The following is a 22518-nucleotide window of genomic DNA, read 5'->3' on the forward strand; positions in this document are numbered from 1 at the left end:
AAAGGTAAACTTAAGTAAGAAATAAATACACAAGTATAGTACAGTAAAAGTACCACATTCAGTTTAAGATTTTCTTAAAGAAAGTTACTTTTGAATATACGTAAAGTAATACTGTACACATAAAAGTACCAAAAGTTATTTAGTTATATAATAATGCTGCAAATGATGCTACTAAAAACACACTTTTAAAAAAATGCAGAGGAGTAGCAAGTACAGATATTTGCTGATATATGTAGTGGAGTAACAGCACCTGAAAATAAATAGAGCGAAGGACAGATGTATGAAAAAAGAACTTAAGTGCAGTAATGAGATAAATGTACAGTGACGCATTCAGTTGCCAGTTAAGGCTTAGTACTTTCCACACATTCAAAATGATCTGAATGTTGGTTTGTTTCCTCAGAGTGCCTGCATCAGGGAAACACAAGAAAATATAATCTGCCTAATTATTTCTCATGTATTGCAAAATGCAGATTATCTGTATTCATTTATCTGGACATACTGTCATTACTGTAATATTGAAAATGAAACAGCTCTTATCTGTTACATACTGTATACACGTCAGCTCATGTGTTTCCTGGCACTTGAAGATTAGATCACGCAGTGTTTCCCCAGAACATTCAGGATTACAAATATCTAGGGAGTGGTTTTTATATATATATAAGTTTTGGTGGTCACCTCCCCTTTCTTTTTACTTTCACTTTCTATTCTCTCTGTTAAAGCTCAAAAGCAAAAGTAAAATAAAACTTCAGACTGCTGCCCTGAGAGAAGATGTTGTTTATCCTCATCTTAGTTTGTTTGCAGTTTAAAGGTAAGTGACACTATTGACATCCTGTGTAGTATTACAGCACTAATGTGCTCTTTGTTTTCTGTCTACATTTATTTTCCGAATGTGATCCCTTACTGGATATTAAAGCTTATCATCTATTACTGAATTGCACGATGAATTAATAGCTAATTAACACACACACATATATATATATATATATATATATATATATATACACATACATATATATACACATACATATATATATATGTATATGTATGTGTATGTGTATATATATATATATATATATATATACTAAGTCTGTGTTTATTGACACATTTCTTTTCCAGCCTTAGCCTCTGAAATTTATGGATATGGAAATATAATAGCTGAGCATGGTGGGGAGGCACATTACAGCTGCTCAGTGGCCAACCCAACAGGTGAGGATCATCTTTTAAATGCTATTTTATTGTGAAAGGGTAATTCCATTGTTCCATTTGCCCTTGTAACGTCTCAAGCTGTTTTCAGTGGTGTCTCTGGACAGCTGCTGTCATTCACTCAGCCATGTTGTCACTGTAATTATTGATGCAGGCATTTGTGTTTGGTTTCCCAGCAGGTGTGCTGCAGGTCACATGGCAGAGGATTGGCAAAGATGGGCCGATACAGAACCTGGCAACCTACACCCAGCGGTTTGGACAACAAGTCAAAGAGCCTTACCGTGGGAAAGTGAACTTTACAGAAGCGTCCCTCAACTCGACCTCCATCAGTCTGAGCAACGTTTCGTGGCAGGACGAGAGCTGCTACATCTGCACATTTCACGTGTATCCCGATGGCTCCAAACGACAGCAGACTTGTCTCAGCGTGCAAGGTAACGTACACATAGACAGATGGACATAAAATGGAGAGACGCTTTTGGCTTCGCTTTTGGGGAGCCGTCCTGTCGTCCATCTTTATCCGTCATACTTCAGGTGTAACCAATTTAAGTGGTCGCAGTGTAAAGTTTGACATTCAGTGATTGTATAGTCTTTGTCATAAAAAAACCTGACAAAGAAGAGTTTAATTCTTCACTCAGGAATATCCTCGGTGGACACGGCATATGTTTCCAGAAATGCATCTGAGGGAGACGACGTGGAGGTCGAGTTCAGCTGCTCTGCCACAGGTAAACCAGCTCCGACCATTGAATGGGACGTTTCACCCGGTGCTGCCCACGTGTACCAATCACAGACTGAGACAGTAACAGACAGTGACCACACGTTCACCAGCAGCCACAACATCACTCTGCAAGTACCTGCGAGCTGGAGTGGACACGTGGACTGTCTGCTGAACAGAGGACAGAGGGGGCAGAGGCGGGAGAGGATCCCCTTCACTGTTGGTCCTCAGCATCCGAAGAAAAAGAATGGTAATGATGACAACGATACATCAAGTAAATAAATCAAACTTATCGACTAGTAATTTTAACATCTTTCACTTTAGAGGCGACCAAACTCCACATACATCATTATTAAGTCTAGTCAATCAATGTCTCATTGCTCAGTGAACAATGGAGGAATAGGAAAAACCCTTAACTCCATTTTCAGTTACCGTGACCTTAAAGAACAAGGAACTGATTGTATTCTCTGTGAAACTCTGAAAGTCCCATGAATCAAGTTTCTTTGGTACAAATGTAGCCTGCAGAGTCAGGTGTGCAGTGACTCATTAAATCATTAAGTGTCACTTTCACTTCTGACTTAGTTTCATTATTGAGAAAGAAATGGTTCAATAACCTCTGTTGAGAAACATGAGCACTCAGGGAAGAAGGCTGAAATGAGAATTTCCCTCCAGCTTGTTTTCAAGAAATGTATCTTCTCATTAAAGAGAACCTGAGTAACCTCCTGCTGTTTTTCTCTCTCCCGTCGCTCGCAGGCATAATCCCTGCTCTTTGGATTTGCTCCATCATTGCTGTTGTTGTTGTTGTTGTTGTCATCATAATGAGAAAAAGGTGAGGTTTTAAACCATGTGTTTCTTTTTTTGCAAAAATGTGATCTCAGTTGTATAATATTATTGAGCACACAGCACAATAAAGTCTGTTCTTCTCTCTGCCACCCAGGTTGATGCATAAAGGAAGAAACCAGACTTTGAAGAAAAAGGAGCATGAGGCAGATTGTGTATGTGGACATTGTCTTTTAGACGTTTAGACGCATCCATGTAGCAAACCAAGAGGTGACTGCCTGTTGAATTGTTATTTATGTTTCACTTCAGGGCTCAGCACTTTCATTTTATGTATGTAGCATGAGACAGAAAGCTTGTTGACGTTGTGTTGAATGTAAAAATATAAGAGAAAAGACTAATGTTTGGAAAAGAAGCCTGAGCTTGTGAATCCTGATTGTATCCACTCCCACTGCAGGCAAAAGTCAGATGTTAGATGTTGATGATGAAGTGAGAGCTGATCAAGATGTTTCCAGAGATAAATTCAGGATGTATTTTATCGTCACGAGTGAACATATGAAAATAACAATGTGATCAGATATCTTAGGACGGATCTTAATACCAGGTCTGAACAGGGCCTACGTGTGTATGATGTGTCTGTGAGGATGCTGGATGTTTGCTCTTAAACTTTACTGTTATTCATGTGTATGCACTATTTGCACTTTGCTTATGTTTTTGATCCATTTGAATTTTGGATTGATGGTTTGGGATCATTATCATTTTTTGTCTTTTGCCTTGGGACCCAAAGTCCATTGAGACACTCCTGAGTAAAGTGAAAGCCTTTGTGAAAAGACAAATATGTAGTTAACTTCAGTACACGTCACTTTCTGCAAGCCTGTGCAATAACAAGTTGCTTCATGCAAATCTAACCTGACCCATCTACTGATAGAAATCAAGAGAGAACTCAGAAATGTCCTGAATCAATCTATATTTGTATGAATCTGTAGAGTTTAAATGAGACATTATATATAACAAAATATATATTTGTTTTAAATATTTATTTTGATTGTTAACTGTATTTTTCTTGTGATCTTGCACAGATCGTCATTTGTGTTATTTCTTACTCACATACCTAGAATGCACATGTATTGTATGGTCGTGATTGTTTATGTGTGTGTGCATTCATATGTAAATGGTCAATTAAAACATTATGCTGTAATGTCTGAACGTGATTTCACTTGTTTGCAGTGTTTTCATCTTTATAAGAAATACGTTTCCTCACACGATGCAACCGTCCAGCAGAAATCTCACTGCAACAAAATCAAACCGGCTTTTGGACAAATAACTATTTTCCAAAAAATAAATACGCAGGAAGAGCAACGAGGACAGAGATGTAGCTGTGGCAGTAAATTATAGCAAGACTGAGATCAGACGTATAATGACATCAGGACTGAAAAAGAGATGGCAGGAAGAATGGGACAGAGGAAAAGAAAGACGGTGAAATGAGATGAAGCCCCAGAGAAACAAAGGAAGAGGTGATAGTATCAAGAATGAGTCACAGGTCTGAAGAGACACTTAACAAGCCGCTGCAAAGAAACAGTTTTAGAGTCTAAGAGAAATACTGCAGAGATGTAGACATGGGACATGTTCGTTCCAGTCCGGTAGGTGGCGGTAATGCACTGATAAGTTATTTGCCAAACAACAGAAGAAGAAGGTGGGCGGAGGCAAAGGTTTGAATCCTCTGAGCGCGAGATGACTCACTTTTGATTTAATTTTCTCGTGGACACTGTGCGACAGAGATGATTCATTGTGGATTTACACGAGCCCTCTTTGCGTTAGGACTCCTCCAGAGAGGTGAGACAAGTTTATTGTGATTCATTTCATTTCTAACTTCTTCATGAAGCTGGAGGAAAACATCGATGACACGTGGATCCACCTGTCACCTGTCTCACCCCTACACTCTAGTTTAGTCCTGAGAAGTGGAGTTCAATATGACGACGTGTTGTGTCTTTAACCGCACAGTCAGTTAAAAATAAAATGAGACAGCTTCCATTGACACGAGGTGATGTTATCTTAAAAATGGCCATAAATGTGTGTGTGTGTGAGAGAGAGAGAGAGAGAATCAGGTTTTATTGCCAAGCACGTTTACACATACAAGGAATTTGATGTGGTTTATTTGTACAAGTATGAAAATATAAAAGTAGGAAACAAATATTAAATATCAAAATACATAAAACTGAGATAAATAAAAAGCTCAGACTAACGCGTTCAGACCCACAGCCTGGCAAACCCCATTGTTCCTACACACACACACACACACACACACACGTGCTCTGTTGAAACCAAACATCTACATGTGCAGCTGTCCTCTCCTGTAGGTCTCACATCTGTAATCCAGACTCTGAACACTGTGGACGAGGCAGTGGGAGAAGATGCTCTCCTCAGCTGTCAGATCCTACAGCCTGAAAATGTGGTGCACGTCACATGGCAGAAACAGTCGCTGGATGGGGAGATCAATCTCGCCACCTACAGCAATTTCTATCGCTCCAGGGTGATCTCACACTTCAGAGGCAAAGTGGAGATGAAAGACGGTGGACTGCTCAACAGCTCCATAGTGATCAAGAATGTGACGGAGGAGGATGAAGGCTTCTACCTCTGTCTCTTCATCGCCAACCCTGCTGGAGCGCTCACTGGCAGAACCTTCCTCAGGGTCTATGGTAAGAACCTGACTGAAAGACCTGTTTAACTCCACATTGGCTTTGTACTTTCTAGAGTGAAATTGTGATAAGACTGGGATTTCACAACTTGACATTGTATGAGGTGAATAAATTCTAGAGAGAGAAATAAGTAACAAACACTAATGAAAGTAAGGAAAGGTATTACCTTTTACAGAGTGGGACATTTCTTTTCTTCCCAGAGCTTCATGAACCAGTTCTACACGTGAGAGAATCAAACTCATCTGATGAGTTCTTCGTTTCCTGCTCCGCCACAGGACGACCTGCTCCAAGCGTCACGCTCAACGTCCCACAACAAGACTTCAGCCTCTCACAGCACAACACTGTCAGTGTCATCAACACTGTCAGTGTCATCAACACAGACGGTACATTCACTGTCACTGCCACAGCCGTGTTGGCAGGTTTTAATGTCACCGGCAAACAGGCTCGATGTGCCGTGCAGGTGCTCTCTAGGCAGAAAGAAGCGTTTGTGCCGATTCCTGACGTGAAACTGATGCTTACCACTGGTGAGAAACATTTCTAAAGCCACACATTCATAGATGATAATTATGTATAGATTCTGATCTTTGTTTTTCTTTGTCCCAGGTTTGGATGAGGGATCTGGATCTGCTAGCAGACGCTTCAGTAAGTTAAGGTTCATGTGGTCACAAGTCAGCTCCTCGGTCGTTGAGTGTAAGATATGAACAATTCTTCCACTTTTTCTCACAGTCGGGATGTTGATTGTAGCAGGGACCTGCCTTTGTGCTGCTTTAGTCTTCACTGTCCTGTTGATACGAAGACAAAGGAGCAGGTACGTCTCTCAACCAGAATCTGTTTTAACCATAGACTGTAATTAAAGATAGATGACTCGTCTCCACTTCCTCCCACTATCCAGAAATCAAAATATCTGGGATACGAACGCTGCCGTCTTGTGGGTGTGGGGTCTGATATGTGCTTTCACTTGGTTTGGTCCATGTCTCATCCACTAACATGGAGGATGCAGGGTTATTAACTTATACTGCAGCCAGCCACCAGGGGGCAATTGAGACACTTTGGCTTCACTTTTGGATTGCCGTCCTGTCGTCCATCTTTATATACAGTCTATATCGTCTGTGTTTGAGTCTGTGAGCGTTAATATTCAGCTTTAACTGTTCTTAAATCCTTCAGTCCGTCACACAGAGACATTGAGAAGACTGAGATCCGTCAAACTGCAGACGCTGATACGTGAGTCACTCTTCATATACCCGTCTTCAAACTTTATTTAAACTTGCCTGAACTTCACCAGTGCAGAAGGATTTGTTTGTGCAATATTAGCTGCATAATTAAATATTTTGTTTTTATTTTTAGGGTCCAAGATGTTTCGTCCACAACAGAGATGAGTCAGCTCAGAAAACGGACACCTCCTACAGAATTGGAGCCAAAAAAAGTGTCTTTTAAACCCAAAAGAATTTTATTTGGGTTGTAGGTGGACCTCAGGTCTCCACTGAAAGTCCACTGTTGTCTACTGTAGGTGGAGCAGGGGAATCTGGCTCTTCTTCAGCAGATGATGTATAATACAGAATATATAAATATAGTTCATATATATATATATGCATATGCAGCACGCAGAGAAGGGATGCAACACGTTAATGCAGCTACAGAGATTTTGTGTGATTTAATTTTTTTACATTGATTAAAAACAGTGTTTTTTTTTTCTGCATATTTGTTGATCAATTGTATTTTACATTTCAGATTGCACATATCAGCATTTTTGTTATTTATTGCTTACATAGCTAGAATGCACATTTACAGTATGGTTGTGATTGTGTACGTGTGTGTGCAGTGTTGTCATTGCTCTTTTTAAGAAATAAGGATCCTCACATGACGCAACTGAGCAGCAGAAATTTCATTACAACAAAATCAAACTTACAATCTGTAACCCGGGTGTAAAACGTGGTTAGCTGAACCATAAGCTTAACCTGAGAAGGACATTGTTGTTTTCATTAGTTGTTTCATGTGTTAAAATATCTTTAATGTTTTCTGAGTTGCACTTGAAAGCAACACGCTCCAACTGCACTTGAAGGCAGCACTCAGGCAGGTAGCCTTTTAGCAACCAATTAGCATGCACGTTCAGCCTATTGCGTAGGAGTCAAGTTGGTACGCAGTAATTTGTCACTTCCTTATTTGAGTTCGACAGCGAGAAGGCAGCAATCCGCTGAAGCAAAGCGGTAACACACTGATTGTAGTGAAGCCGAGAGGTGAGAGTCCCCGACGGAGCTCAGCACCGGAGCAAAGCGCATCGGTGAGACTGATATTTTCCGCGTGTCTGCTTTCTGTTAGCGGCTGCTGCTCATGTGCTGAACGGGTTAGCGATGTGCAGATATCCTGTGGTGAACCCTTACATTAAGCTCGTTGCTCTGTGAACAACCTTGCACCTTAGCCTGTGCACTTCATAGACTAAATTGCATTATTAGCTGATGAGCATTGTGTTATGTTGGTGCATGTGACTGCAGGCAACACAAAGTACACGTTGATCAGCCATTTGTGTCAATATGTGAGATTAAAGGGAATGTTTTGAGAGTTATGTGTCTAATACTGAATTAAAGAGGGGAATACGTTTATTTTGTAATGTGAAGGAATTTTCTTCTTTCATTTGTGAGTTAGGGTTTAATTTCATGATCCTTATTACAGATTCTCATATTGAATGACTGAATATATTTTGCTCATGATTTAAATCACAAATTCTGAAATGTTATTGTTTTGAATTATTACCCAATGATTCATGTAAGGACACTTGATTTCTTAGATTTGAAGTTATTGAGCTTTAGTGTAATGTAAGGCCAGAATGTTAAAGGTGACGTTGTCATTATACTTCAGTGTTATTGTTGTACAACAATTAGATTGTTTACTTAAAGGCCCTGTTTATCAAATTAAACAGGTCAGGTCTTTTGGAGACCCCTAGACTCCATAGGAACATCCAGTCGGTTGAAGAGGATCCAGAGCCCTGGATGGAGTGATTCGGGATCATTCTGTGATTCATAGATGGTGAGCCTCCCAAAGATCCTAAAGAAACTGGATTGACTCTTTGTCACTAACTCCAATTGGTGGTAGGGCCAACCTGGATAGCAGGAGTACTACACACTCAAAAGAGTTAGCACTTTCTAATCACCCTATTAGAGGAACACTTGGAAAAAACACAAACAAAACAGTACCGGTACTAAGGAAAAACAAGACTCATTATTTTAAAGGTGCCATTTTATTCTCTTTATTATTTTTCATATCACTGTTTATATAAATGTTTTAAACTTTTGTTATACATTACTCACTAAAAGAGTTTACGTTTGCAATTTACTTTGTGGTTGGTGTTGTTCATTGTTCGGCTGTTCAGGTCTATGGTAATTGAGCTCTTTCCGAACCTAGCCATTCAGTGTATCTACTGTAAGTGGGTTACATATCAAAACTGGCTTTTGGACAAATATATATTTTCTAAAAAAAGAAAGAAAAGTGAAGGTTTTTATCAGAAAGACCTGAGACCAGGTTAAAAATGTAATGTGGGAAATCAAATTGAACAGATCACTGGAGAAATCAAACCGTTTAGCCACACAGCTGCTCTATAAACAAACTAAAACAAGTACAGGTGTCACCCACTGACTGGCTCCACAGTAAAGGCCTCATCACAGTAAGTCTATTTCTTTTAGCAAAACAACACAAAGCACAAATAGACTCACATCACAAAGAAATAGAAATAAAGTGATTTACAACACCTGGGGTTATAAATAGTTCTACAAAGTTTTACATGAGGAAACAAACATACAGATAATGTAAACTCAATGTGTAATATATGTAATGTTATATGTGATATAAGGAATATGAACAGATGATGTATAATACAGAATATATAAAGATAGGTCATATAAACGGACAATATAAAATATAGACACGATATAGAATACCAACCATGAGACCTGAGGCTGCTCTTTGATTGGTTGTTCCAGACTTTCCTCAGGACCCAACCGTCTGCGCTCTGGACACACCCACTTTGTTTTTTACAGCCAATAAGTATTGATGTGAGTTTTTTAATCTAATGTGATTGGTCGACGTCATATCCACACTTCTGATACCTGATGCCTCTGAGGTACTTCCCCATAATTCGTTATATCGTTACACACACACACACACACACAGTCTGTCCCTGACTTGGTGAGATGACTCATCCTTCACCAACACGTGTCTTCTTTGTGTTAGCACTCTTCCAAAAAGGTAAGAACAGTGATTATTGCTTTATTAATTTAGCTGAATGTAACTTCTTTGTCTTAATCTGAAAAGACTTCTGTGCGTATCCTTTGTGTTTTTTAAGATAATCTGGCACCGATGAGTGTTTCAACCATAGACTGCAAATAAAATGGTTTTAACCCACAGTTAATATTACATCGAGCTAAAGAAAATACAAAGCTGAGACTTCTCTGTTCAGACCAAGAGCACGGGGAACATCCTCTTTGTTACTCTACGTGGTCCAAATAAGTACTTGAGTAAAAGTAAAAAGGGTCTCATAAAATATTACTCATGTGCTGAGTACCTTTATTAGAATGTATTGTGATCAAACTGAATAGTTGGAGGTTATAACAATTTAAAGTGCACTTTGATTGTAATTACTAAAGTGACATATTTAAAACTAGGCCAAAATACACACTGTTAAGCAGTTTGCTTTCAAACACCAAGAACAAACCTTCACTGAATCCTGAAGACTTGGATGCAGTCTGCATTCTGTGAGTTTCCAAATCAAACTGAAATTTAACTTAAAATATATTTTTTTACCTGAATAACGCAAGATAGGAAGATGCAAACATTCAAAAATTCTAAATAATGTTCTAATAAGTGAAACAAATCAATTGTATGTTATCCATCTTCAGAACTAGGTCGTAAGATAAACAGGTGAAGAGGTCACACATAGGCACATGGTGTTGTTTCAGTGCAACTGTCCTCTCCTGTAGGTTTCACATCTGTAATCCAGACTCTGAACACTGTGGATGAGGCAGTGGGAGAAGATGCTCTCCTCAGCTGTCAGATCCTACAGCCTGAAAATGTGGTGCACGTCACATGGCAGAAACAGTCGCTGGATGGGGAGATCAATCTCGCCACCTACAACAATTTCTATCGCTCCAAGGTGAACCCAGACTTCACAGGCAAAGTGGAGATGAAAGACGGTGGACTGCTCAACAGCTCCATAGTGATCAAGAATGTGACGGAGGAGGATGAAGGCTTCTACCTCTGTCTCTTCATCGCCAACCCTGCTGGAGCGCTCACTGGCAGAACCTTCCTCAGGGTCTATGGTAAGAACCTGACTGAAAGACCTGTTTAACTCCACATTGGCTTTGTACTTTCTAGAATGAAATTGTAATAAGACTGGGATTTCACAACTTGACATTGTATGAGGTGAATACATTCTAGAGAGAGAAATAAGTAACAAACACTAATGAAAGTAAGGAAAGGTATTACCTTTTACAGAGTGGGACATTTCTTTTCTTCCCAGAGCTTCATGAACCAGTTCTACACATGAGAGAATCAAACTCATCTGACGAGTTCTTCGTTTCCTGCTCCGTCACAGGACGACCTGCTCCAAGCGTCACGCTCAACGTCCCACAACAAGACTTCAGCCTCTCACAGCACAACACTGTCAGTGTCATCAACACAGAAGGTACATTCACTGTCACTGCCACAGCCGTGTTGGCAGGTTGTAATGTCACCGGCAAACAGGCTCGATGTGCCGTGCAGGTGCTCTCTAGGCAGAAAGAAGTGTTTGTGCCGATTCCTGACGTGAAACTGACGACTACCACTGGTGAGAAACATTTCTAAAGCCAAACATTCATAGATGATAATTATGTATAGATTCTGATCTTTGTTTTTCTTTGTCCCAGGTTTGGATGAGGGATCTGGATCTGCTAGCAGATGCTTCGGACTTTTTCCCACAGTCGGGATGTTGATTGTAGCAGTTACCTGCCTTTGTGCTGCTTTAGTCTTCATTGTCCTGTTGATACGAAGACAAAGGAGCAGGTACGTCTCTCAACCAGAATCTGTTATAACCACAGACTGTAAATAAAGATAGATGACTCGTCTCCACTTCCTCCCGCTATCCAGAAACCAAAATATCTGGGATACAAACGCTGCCGTCTTGTGGGTGTGGGGTCTGATACAGTATGTGCTTTCACTTGGTTTGGTCCATGTCCCATCCACTAACATGGAGAATGCAGGGTTATTAACTTATACTGCAGCCAGCCACCAGGGGGCGATTGAGACACTTTGGCTTCACTTTTGGATTGCCGTCCTGTCGTCCATCTTTATATACCGTCTACATCGTCTGTGTTTGAGTCTGTGAGCGTTAATATTCAGCTTTAACTGTTCTTAAATCCTTCAGTCCGTCACACAGAGGCATTGAGAAGACTGAGATCCGTCAAACTGCAGACGCTGATACGTGAGTCACTCTTCATATACTCATCTTCAAACTTTATTTAAACTTGCCTGAACTTCACCAGTGCAGAAGGATTTGTTTGTGCAATAATTAAATATTGAGTTTTTATTTTTAGGGTCCAAGACGTTTCGTCCACAACAGAGATGAGTCAGCTCAGAAAACGGACACCTCCTAAAGAAATCCAGCCAAAATAAAACCCTGAGTCGTCTTTAAAAGCCAGAAGACTTAATTTTGACTTGTAGGTGGACCTCAGCTCTCCACTGAAAAACCACTGTTCAGGATTTTTGTGCAGTTGAGTTTGTGTGTTTCAATTTTAAACGAGGTTCTCTTCATTTTTAGTGTGTTCTGGTGTGTATAAGTATTTGTGCAATTTACTTATATTCCTGTGTTTTTTATTTGCAGCTTACTAATTAGTTTCTGTTCATTTTTGGCATTTGTGATTGTGTATATCTTTTTTTATTCTCATACTTATCTATATGGGTTACAAGAAGCGAGAGCAGAGTCAGCGGAGGTCTTGATACGTGTTGTTTTTAGATTGTTCCTGGAAGTTTGTGGCAGCTACTTTAAACCTGTAAAACTAGAAATTCTTATTTTGTTGAACAGTGCCTTGTTTACTTACCCAGGTTTAAAAAGTATTTTGAAACCGTTGTTCTGTGGGGGATGTTTTTCTACTTATTCATTTAATTTTAAGCTTTATCACCGTTATTTGCATTTTTGTGTTGTTTTCTTAAAGAGCTTCTGTATTTTTTCAACTTTAAAAAATAAAATAAATATCGGTTTTATAAGAACATGTAATGTTTCAATTGACGTAAGACCCAGATAATGGACTGTAGGTTGGTGCGAGTGCAACATTTATTGGTATTAAATCTTCAAATAGTGCATCATGAATACTTTTATTAATACATTTATTCCAAACTGTCTAAACTGCAGGTTTCTGCTGCAGCAATTACACAACAAGGCCAGTGGATGTCACTGTATCCTCAGGTTTCATGTGTGAGGCGGTGTCAGACTCTGAGTAGAATCATTCAGCAGGACCACAATAGTCGCTCAGTCTTTTTAAAGCAGGAAACATGGACTGTTCGGCTCCACTTTGACACAACCTGCAGCACAGGCAGCATCTCCAGTCTCTCACCCTGTCCTCTGTCAGCGGGTGAGTTTCATTCCTCAACAGAAAAGTTGACTTTCTTGTAAAGTTTTGAGTTTTCAGCCTCTTATGTGTGAATTTAAACTTGATCCAGGGATGTCACAGTTGTTATGATGGCTACAATCTATGAGGGGAGGTTTTTTAATTGTAAATATGTCTGTTGTGCTCTAAATAATAGCTGTTTAGTTTCCTCTGATGAATTAATCTTCTTTTAAATTAACAAATGTTTCACTGAACTGAACTTATTTAACCTAAATTAAATTGCCACAACCTGTATTCCTTGTTGAGCCTGTTGGATAAACCTCTCTGCAGAGAGAGCATAATTATGATTATTTAATATGGTAGATCTGACGGAAGAGGAAGATTTACATCCACGAAATTGTTGTTGAAAATGTGGGAAAGATCTTTATATTTTTGCTTTTCATTTGTATAAATCTGAATCAACATCGTGGCTTATTGCTGTGTTGGAAACGTAGTTGTGCACATGTGGATTTCGAGCAGATGTTTAGCACTGAAGCTACCAGGTGATTGATGAATAGATCTGATTTCTTGCAGCCAATGTAGCAGCCATCTGTTTGACATCTGTGGAATTATAGTGGAAAAGTCTTTTAAAATGCTGCCCAACAGAAGCGGGCTTCCATGATTGAAGCCAGATGCTTGGCACTGTAAGAGAGCAGAGTCACACCCAGAAACCCTTGAGGTATGGACCTGGTCTGGACTGTGGTCTCGTTGGGTCCGGTCCACTTCACATGCAGACACTGATTTCCGACCAGTTTGAGCTTGCAACCTGTAGTTTCCACATATTTTGGTCAGAGTAGATCAGATCCCAGTGTTGATTTGAAGTAGCATCTTTCTAGATGTTTATAGCCACAGGGTTCAGCTTGTGTTTGCTCTAATTACACCCACACACTCTCAAGCATGCTGTGATACACCTAAATGACTAACATCCCATCATTCTGTCTCCTGGCCATTGTATTGGGTCTTAGGTACCTGTGTTGAAATCACCGGTTGTGTTTCAGCCTAGACTTCACAGCAGCAGCTTGTTTTGCTGCTGCATAATTACAGGTTTATTGCCCAGGCTGTGGATCAAACTCTTCAAATCTCCCGTTAGGCCCCAGGTAATGTTTCCTGAATCAGCAGCTGCTGTTGTTGATGCTGACAACTTTTAACCTCTTATTTATGTTTTTGTGTTTTAAAGAGTGTGATGTTGTGGTGCTGGTGTAATCCTCTGGCTTCATGATTCTCCTTCAGCAGAGCCAATGAGATGCAGCGATAACTGTGGTGACCAGCAACCGCTCAATTAGTCACAACACCTTCTGGCTGACACATCTCGGCCTGTTGCGTCACAGTTCCGCCAGTTTACCGTCCTCACGTTGCCTCGAGCTGTTTCATGTTGAGGTTTCACAGTGAGGTCAGAAGCCGTGGAAGCTCCCTGACAGGGTTTGAGTTGGCAGCTGCAGCCTGGATGTGAGATCCAGCCTCGGTGTGCGATGAGAGGACCTGCGCTCCCTCTGTGTCTGCTGCTCTGCATAGTGGGAGCAGCTGTTCTCAGGACTCATGGTACGTTCCTCAGAGGATGTGTCCCCAAAAAGTCTCAACATGAAGATGGATGGATGGATGGGAAAGAAAGAAAGAAAGAGGGATAGGTGGATAGAAAGGAATGGAAGGAGAAGATGGATAGAGATAAGATGGATAGATAAGATAAGATGGTTGGATGGAAAGATGGATGGATATACATTATTGATCACAAACTGGGAAATTCAGCAGCAAAGTAACAGGCACATAACACATGTAAGATTTAAAAATATAAGACCAAAACTATTCAAAATGTAACAAAACACTTTTTTAAATGTTGAACGTTCCTCCAACTCTTCAGTCACTAACTCATGTTCCACAGGTGAAGTCACAGCCCCAGCCAGCCTGACTGCAGAGGCTGGCCAGCCCCTCCTGCTCAGCTGTAACATCACCACGGCGACCGGCAACACCATCCAGCAGGTCCGCTGGCTCAGCAGGCACGACAAGCTCCTCCTGGCCTACGATCCACGCGTGCCGGTGCGCATCAGCCACCAGGAGCCCAGCGTGCAGCTCACCGGGCACCACCACGATGGCAGCTACATCACCATCACGAGGCTGAGGCACGATGACGAGGGCTGCTACCGCTGCATCTTTGACGTTTTTCCCAAGGGCTCACAAGAGGGCCAGACATGTGTCAAAGTCACTGGTGAGTTTGAGAGGCCTTTGAGTGTTTATTCTGTGCAACTGGCCACAATACACAATTCTTGTTTTTGTTCAGATGCATATTTGAAGATGATAAATTGGTTTCTATGTTGGGATTTTACTAAATTATCTTATCTTTATCTTCCAGGCCGCAGCTCTCAAATGACACTTGAACTTTTGTTCTTTTTATCCATGAAGATACTTTTGAAAATGTGTTTATTTGTAGAAATCACATAATCTTTGTGCAGCTCACAGAAGTTCCCATAGAGGATTTGTTTTGCTTAGAAACTCCCATAATGCTTTGAGTCACTTAAGGTCTGAGTTCTTGGATCAGTAGGGGAGAAAGCCCACCCACCCTGCTGACCTCACTTACCATTCATTATGCACACTCACATTTTTATTGCTGCCTGGCTCCTTCTTGTTAAAACTGTCAGGATTTCATACGTCTGCATTTCCTCTGCCCCAGGTAAAGTGCGGCTGGCGGGCAACAAGACGGCCACAAGCGGAAACCCTATCACCCTCTCCTGCCAGTACAGTCTCCCAGAGAGGGTGCTACAGGTGCTGTGGAGGAAGACGGCCGAGCAGGGCGACACCACCACCGTGGCTGCCTACAGCAAGCCTGGCCAACACAAGGTAGAGGAGCAGTTCAGGGGTCGGGTCAGCCTGAGCCGAACTCTGGACGACACCCAGCTGACCATCCAGCCGGTCAGGACGGAGGACGAGGCCTGCTACACCTGTGAGTTCCACACGTTTCCGGATGGCAGCAGAAGCGCCACAGCCTGCCTCTTTGTTTATGGTGAGCGAGGTGATGGGGAAACTGTTATGAGTTGCAATAATTATTTTGGCAACAAAGGGTAAACATTGAGATTTTTATAAAATGTGTAATTGTGCACAAATGTAAAGGTCTGGTTTAGTTCTGGGGTCACAGCTTGGTTTATTTTTGGTACAATCCTGAGAGTAGAAAACATGATGTTTTGATTCTATCTTTAAAAAACCCACAAACAATAGCTCAAGAAAACAAGAGCTATAATTATATCTCGTAATCATTTGGAATCATTTCCATGTGCAGGTTCTGGAAAATCAGAGCTTGTAAGTTTTGGTTGAGTCCAACGTTCTCCATGACTGGAATCACACGTTTCAGCAACACCGGGGGGGCAATCTCATTTAAAGCTCATTAACTCCATCTGCATCTTATACGTGTATGGCTCCTATCTTTCTCCCTGAGATATTTGATTTATCAATCTGCCCACTCGCTTGCTGTGAATATTCCTCACAATCAGATGATGCTTTCAAATATTGATTGTTTGAGGCCTGGGTTGTGTTTATTACAAATCAGTTTCCTTTTGGCTAAGAGGAAATCTGTGTGTCTGCTAGCGTGCATGTGTGTGGGCGTGCATGCACACATGCATCCCAGATACAGCTCCGGAAAAGGGAAGTGTGTGTATAAACAAACCACAAGCCGCCCCGAGGTGAAAGTTGCTGCAACGGGCCATTAAACTACTGTTCTGACCTGCTATGGCGACAGCCCTCGCCAAACACTTACACTTAGAGACGAGGTGTGACTTCAGGAACAAACATTCCAGGAGTGTGTGTAGTTGTCTTTCTCTATATGTGTTTTTGGTGTGATAGTGTTGACGCAAGGAGGGGAGTCACTGAGGGGAATGGGGTGATTAAATTTGGGTGTAAGCCCGGGGGATGAGTGGCTCACTGTTTCCTTGACACAATGTCTCTCTCTCTCTCTCTCTCTCTCTCTCTCTCTCTCTCTCTCTCTCTCTGTGTGTGTGTGTGTGTGTGTGTGTGTGTGTGTGTGTGTGTGTGTGTGTGTGTGTGTGTGTGTGTGTGTGTGTGTGTGTGTGTGTGTGTGTGTGTGTGTGTGTGTGTGTCCTGTCTCTGCTAGACAAGCTTTTAATTTGTCTCAACTGAGGCAGCCAATGATCCAGACACACAAACTCACAGAGTCGGTAAAAGCTGCTCCGCCGCTGTTCTCTGTCTGGGTTTTGTTTCCAGGACGACTTGTGTCATTGTCAGAGGCAGCGTGCTCTGTCTCTCCAGCACCAGAACGACAGCAGAGGAACAAATCTCTCTCTGTCATCCGTTTTTTGAGTTTGTCAATCAAAGGGCCTCATTGCACGTCAATATCATGAAAACATCTTCTTATATAAATTCTTTCCCTCTCCAGTTTTACCCAAACCAGAGGTGACCCACGTGACCTCGTCATCAGGGATCACCGAGGCCAACTGCACAGCCCAGTCCCGCCCGGCAGCAGATATTATGTGGGACATCGGCGGGGACAACCGAACAATTGGGCCACCCATTTTGTCCGCCTACGACCAGGGTGACGGCACGACGATAGTGACGAGCACGCTTCTCTTCCAGGCAGGGCTGCTCAGTGAGCACTCCGTCAAGTGCATCGTGCAACACCAGGGTCTGGAGAAACCCCTGACGGTGCCCCTCAACACAAAGGGTGAGGAAGTTATAGTGAATCGTAATGAGGTCGTAACTCGCATAGGTGTATTTTTATCCTTTTCATCTTAGCTTTTCATAAGCCACACTAATAAAGGCTTTTTTTATTTTTACACTGCAAGAGTGCCTTGGTTTATTTCCTTTTTTTAAACTAGAAAGGCACTCGGAATTTAATCTGCTCCTAAAGTTAATGGGTTCTTTCTTCCACCAAGTTTCAGTCAAATTGGTTCTGTGATTTTTGCATATTTTTCTGCCGACAGAAAGAAAGACACCAATGAAAACGTAAACTTTTTGGTTTTAAATCAATATTTGTATCATCTCAAGATTTTTTAACATTTAGTTATCACACAAGAAAAATACCAGCCACAAAAAATAAATGTTCCCAAAATACTTTTACTACAGCTCGGAGAAAACAAGGCTTTTGTTTTCTCCATGTACATATTTGCAGCTATTTTAGTTGTGGGGTAATTATGGCTGCTTTGATGGGCTCCTGAATCCTGTAATGTCGCAGCGTACGAGAAGGATACTTTTTTGAGAAATGTTATTCTTAAACCATGTTTAGTCCAGATGTCATACATGTTCTTTGAAGCTTGAGCGGTGCCTTGGAGGAACTTTAAGTGTGTGTTTGTGCGTTGTAGTGAGTCCAGTCGTGGTGATCCTCCTCTCGGTGTGCGGGGTGGTGGCCGTCCTCCTCCTCTGTCTGTGTGTGTGTCTCTGCAAGTGCTTAATCTGCACAGACGGTGAGTGTAAACACATCAGCTCCACCACGTCACATTCACTTCTCTCAAACAACATGCATTTTCTGTCCCTGGCCACATTTGTTAACATGTTACAACCCAGAAAACAAGGTCATGCCTCTCTGGTGGTTGTCCAGAGGTATTTTAGGGAGTGCAGGGAGCTGGTTAAGAAAGAGAGAATTGAAACAACTCCTGTTATGATGTACGTGAAGGCGGATTTCCCACTTTTGGCATGAAGCAAAAACATGGAGTATATTTTGAGATTAGAGTCTTTTCTCCACTCGGGGGGTTAAACAGTCTTCTGATATTCAGTGCTTTGTGTTTTTTTCTTGCGGCCTGTTGTGGCAGCCAAGTTTAAGTACCTCTTGTCATCGCAGTGATTATGATGAAAGTGTTTTCTCCTGGCTGCATGAACAGAAGGCATCCTGGGACTTTTAAAAATGTTTCCTGCTTAAAGCTGCTAATATTCATATTTTTAGATTAACAATGGTTCACATGACAGAGTTAGTCAATTATCAGTCAACTCTGCAGTTCCCTTCGTCTCTATGGAGAATTTCAGCTCATTGTTTTCGTTGTACGGCCTTCAACTCTACTGTGTTCTCGTTGGTCTCTGGGAAAAAACCTTCGGACTGGTGTGAAAGAGGCAACAATTTCCATTGCAACGTCCTCCTGCCGCTAATATGAGCTTGAAGCCTCAGGGCGAGAGGAATCGTAAATTAAATTCTTATTACTGAGAGGTTAGAGGAGCAAGGCTTAGTCACAGTAGATCTCCACATTATTTAGACTTAGATAAGAAGATACTCGACTCTTGCTCCACACTGTGGCTTTCTCTTCAGTGAAGAGCCAATTAGAATTCCCTGAAAGAATAACAACAGTATGAGAAAACAAATAATGTGAAGATGCTTAAAGTGAGAGTGAACGAGTGCTTCACAGTCATCACACACTGATAAGGTCCCCTCACAGCCCCTCTCCACACACTGCTCACTCACGTGTCATCAAAGCTCCGCTGACGCCTTTCCTCGCAATCTTCTCTGGGTGTCACGGAAACAGTGATGGCGGCCAGCGGTGTAAAGTGTGGACCGCTGCCCACTTCCCCCTTATCATAAATTTACCGCCCACCGATGAGAAGCAGGAAAGGTTTGGCTGAGCCCTCTGCCAACGCTGTGGCCGTAAAGAAAGAAAAACAAAAGTGGGCGCTGACGTGTCAAGGTTAGGACGGTCCCATGGCTACTCTCCATTTGGCAACGTAGAATTCAGCCTTCATTTGTAGGAAGTGTTGTCCCATTGAATACGTTTATTTTTTAAATTTCATACCTGTAGGACCTTTTTCTTTAAAAGTCTTAAAACTCCAAGAATTCTCAAATCCTGATTAATGAGTTTCCTTTTTCCCTACGGCTCCTCCGCGCCCTTGTTTTCTTGCGCGATAAGAATGGTCACATACTCACATTTTCCCGATGCCATCCCTCAACCCTGCTTTCCTCATTGTGTCAAAGTTCCAAAAGCAGCTTTCTCCCACATGCTGCACACCACAAAGGCCACAATCATGCAGTTGATTCAGGCGTGCTGGTTGTTTTTTCCCCCCGCACATCTCTAACTCATGAGACGGGGGCAGTCTTGACAATCTCAAACACCATGTTTGCACGTGATTGATAGTGTTGTGTCGGACCAGAGCTTGCTCAAGTATCAGTGGTCAGAGAAGAGAGATGCACTGTGAAAATAGATTTTCCTGTTTTGCCTCTCTCAGGAAATAAGCCTTCTGTTTTCTTGAGACTTTCCTCGTCGTCTGAAAGTCTTCGCCCCGAAGTTCTTTCAGTTTCCAACTCGCTGAGTCCTGAGCTGAATAACAAGTGGTTGTGCTGATTGTCTTGAGTTAGCAGCCGGAAGAAAAGGCCTAATCCTCTGCACTGTGGAGGGAGGCGGACGCATTAAGGGCCTGTGGGGTGGGAGCAGTGACGAGGAGGAACCAGAGGTCAAAGTTGAATACAACTCCCCACACACACTTGACTGTAAAGACACACACGCACTTCCCATATTTCCCGGTCACACAGGCTTCTATTGTGATGTAATTCACATTTAGGGAAAGGGAGATGCGATGCAGCTGTGATGCATCCTTTAGTAAAACAATTTTTCCATTAAAATGTCCTTACTGACATTATCCAAAACGTTAAAGACAATGTTCAAACATAGAGAAACCCCCAATTTTACTCAATGTTACGGGACGTTTGATTTTGCCTTTGAATCGCTATAGTTTTATAGCTTTTCTCAGGATTTTGGGTGAAGTGACCCTTTAAGCCATTGATGCAGGGCAGTACAGTTATGGTATTTCTTCCCTCAAGCAAGAAGTCAGCACATTCTCCCTGAATGAGTGTTGAAGCTGAAAGTAAAGAAAGTAAAACCAAAGCATGTCTGAGACGTTCAGTTCCACAGAAGCCCACGGTCAGTGGCTCGAAACGTAGTTAAAGGTGCAGAGCGTTTCGGTGGAACAAGTAGCCACCCACAAAATAGCTCTCGTGGCTTTCCTCTGAACTTGTGGGTGTAGTTCAGCCTCTGTCTGCTTCAGTCATAGTTTGGGAAGTAGCGCAGAAGGGCCTGAGGTTCTTCCAGTAAACTACCACTGGAGTATTTGTGTCTGCGTTTCTGTGATCTTTGGCGTGGCTGCGAGGCGATGTCCAGACTGCAAGGTGCTGCGTTGGCACAGCTTTAATGTTTTCCAGGGCACCTTTCAACCCGTGGCACCACAGGAAGTGCTGAGGGAGGTAAAGCATCCGGTCTGGCACACAAACACGGTCTAAAAACAGTGATTGCTGCTAAGAGATTAGAGGGAGGAAAACAGAACAGAAGGTGACACCTGCTGGTCACTACACTTTAAATAAAAATCCTGTTTAACCTTAAAACTCATCTTGTTTTTCTTTAATCTGCAGCGTTGAATGATTTGTCTCTCCTGCTCTGATTGGCTCGTAAGGCTACATGTGTCCATTCAGCAGTAACTCTGCAGAGCACCTCGAAATAACTCACATTGCTGCCATATGTACACGGAGGTGTGAAAGGCCCCTAATCATAGCCGTAGAATTCCTGCTTTACTGTCAGGTACATGTGCTCTTTTTCAGATCTGAGCGGGGTGTTGTGGGTTTCTGTGACTTTAGACTATTCTCAAAATAAACCTTTGTCCCCCTGTATAAAAGTTTGATTGATCCACGTTGAAGTGGCTCAAGAGAAGAATTGCTTTGCCTCCATGTACCAAAACAGGATTTGATGCTTTCATCACCTGATTGATGGATTTACCAAAAACCTGTGAAAGTGCTCGTTCTTTTACTGATGAAATCTCAGCAACGAAAGCATCCCAGACTGAACAGTATCCAGTGCTCCTGAGACAAAAAGTACTGACCCACTAACTGTGCGTTCCGCCCCCCCCTCTTTGTGTCCAGACTGATTTGCGCCGCTGCTTTGATGAAGGTCCAGCAGAGCTCTGAGTCTGACCTAGCTGCTCAGCGCCGTGCCGTCCGACTCAGCGCGCACAGGACGGGAACAAAGCTTTTTTCTGGGACAACCCTGCTGGCTCACTGCTAGACACAAAGGAAACAGAACTAAAACCACCTTGTTTAACACTAGATTTTACACTTATGGTAGAAAAGCTGCTATAATTATTGACAAAATCACTGTGATCAGAAAAGAGTTGGGGTCAAATGAAGCTTTCTAACCTTAAAGATGTTTCAGTGTGAGGTTAGATCAGTTCTGCTGTGTTAAATGGAGTGATATGTTATATATTTTTTTACATACAGGTTGTATATAGATAGATTTTTGTTCGCTTCTGCTCTTAGTTTGAAGTATTCTGACTGAAATATTAATATAATCTAAATAATCTGTGTGACTGTTTTTTTCTGACCACAGCTGCCTCATATCTCCTCCGATATAAAAGTTTATAAAACTGTAAAAGACTTCAACACAGTAAGATATAAGCAAGTACCTGATTTTAATAAAGGTCTGAAATCCACAGGAAGGGAAGTGTGATGTGATCTTGCGTTCTTTATTTCCAGTTAAATATATGTGCAACACTGATGCCTAAAAAGGCCTCGATAGGATTGATTAAAAAGCAAACACAATTTATCGACACTTTTCCACTGTGGACC

At 41.8% G+C, this 22518-nt stretch overlaps 3 protein-coding genes across 8 annotated transcripts; all 3 read left to right on the forward strand.

Moving 5' to 3' along the window:
- Positions 1-589: 589 nt before the first annotated feature.
- Positions 590-3903, forward strand: LOC109639717 (OX-2 membrane glycoprotein-like). Of its 4 annotated transcripts, none has more exons than XM_069520639.1 (6): positions 590-808; positions 1117-1206; positions 1380-1634; positions 1839-2165; positions 2669-2744; positions 2853-3903. In XM_069520639.1, exons 1-6 carry the CDS (start codon positions 769-771, stop codon positions 2938-2940), a joined length of 876 nt encoding a protein of 291 aa, XP_069376740.1. In that variant the 5' UTR covers positions 590-768; the 3' UTR covers positions 2941-3903. The 4 variants fall into 4 exon arrangements, with proteins under 4 accessions (XP_069376740.1, XP_069376741.1, XP_069376742.1 ...); XM_069520640.1 differs by having other exon boundaries at positions 1383-1634; XM_069520641.1 differs by lacking the exon at positions 1117-1206.
- Positions 3904-4287: 384 nt separating this feature from the next.
- LOC109639754 (OX-2 membrane glycoprotein-like) lies at positions 4288-8715 on the forward strand. Of its 3 annotated transcripts, none has more exons than XM_020103387.2 (7): positions 4288-4525; positions 5050-5388; positions 5589-5912; positions 5992-6030; positions 6115-6196; positions 6553-6609; positions 6733-8715. In XM_020103387.2, the coding sequence occupies exons 1-7, from the start codon at positions 4471-4473 to the stop codon at positions 6848-6850; spliced, it is 1014 nt and encodes a 337-aa protein (XP_019958946.2). In that variant the 5' UTR covers positions 4288-4470; the 3' UTR covers positions 6851-8715. The 3 variants fall into 3 exon arrangements, with proteins under 3 accessions (XP_019958946.2, XP_069376732.1, XP_069376733.1); XM_069520631.1 differs by having other exon boundaries at positions 4371-4525; positions 6565-6609; XM_069520632.1 differs by lacking the exons at positions 6553-6609; positions 6733-8715 and adding an exon at positions 6281-6510 and having other exon boundaries at positions 4371-4525.
- LOC109639752 (hemicentin-1-like) lies at positions 8715-22399 on the forward strand. The gene is made up of 11 exons (XM_069521552.1): positions 8715-9624; positions 10356-10694; positions 10895-11200; positions 11280-11415; positions 11777-11833; positions 11946-12022; positions 14872-15195; positions 15658-15987; positions 17371-17655; positions 18293-18394; positions 21817-22399. Exons 1-11 carry the CDS (start codon positions 9570-9572, stop codon positions 21819-21821), a joined length of 2016 nt encoding a protein of 671 aa, XP_069377653.1. The 5' UTR covers positions 8715-9569; the 3' UTR covers positions 21822-22399.
- Positions 22400-22518: the final 119 nt, after the last annotated feature.

This window comes from Paralichthys olivaceus, chromosome 24 (genome assembly GCF_024713975.1).
Source record: "Paralichthys olivaceus isolate ysfri-2021 chromosome 24, ASM2471397v2, whole genome shotgun sequence".
NCBI lineage: Eukaryota > Metazoa > Chordata > Actinopteri > Pleuronectiformes > Paralichthyidae > Paralichthys > Paralichthys olivaceus.

Excerpts from the sequence above, each read along its gene's own strand:
- LOC109639717 (XM_069520639.1), top strand. The coding sequence starts at position 769 with ATGTTGTTTATCCTCATCTTAGTTTGTTTGCAGTTTAAAG. Across the intron at positions 809-1,116 it reads AGTTTGTTTGCAGTTTAAAG|CCTTAGCCTCTGAAATTTAT; the intron begins GTAAGTGACACT and ends TTTCTTTTCCAG. Across the intron at positions 2,166-2,668 it reads GCATCCGAAGAAAAAGAATG|GCATAATCCCTGCTCTTTGG; the intron begins GTAATGATGACA and ends CGTCGCTCGCAG.
- LOC109639754 (XM_020103387.2), top strand. The coding sequence starts at position 4,471 with ATGATTCATTGTGGATTTACACGAGCCCTCTTTGCGTTAGGACTCCTC. Across the intron at positions 5,389-5,588 it reads AACCTTCCTCAGGGTCTATG|AGCTTCATGAACCAGTTCTA; the intron begins GTAAGAACCTGA and ends TTTTCTTCCCAG. Across the intron at positions 6,610-6,732 it reads CAAACTGCAGACGCTGATAC|GGTCCAAGATGTTTCGTCCA; the intron begins GTGAGTCACTCT and ends TTTTATTTTTAG.
- LOC109639752 (XM_069521552.1), top strand. The coding sequence starts at position 9,570 with ATGACTCATCCTTCACCAACACGTGTCTTCTTTGTGTTAGCACTCTTC. Across the intron at positions 11,416-11,776 it reads ATACGAAGACAAAGGAGCAG|TCCGTCACACAGAGGCATTG; the intron begins GTACGTCTCTCA and ends TAAATCCTTCAG. Across the intron at positions 15,196-15,657 it reads GACATGTGTCAAAGTCACTG|GTAAAGTGCGGCTGGCGGGC; the intron begins GTGAGTTTGAGA and ends CCTCTGCCCCAG.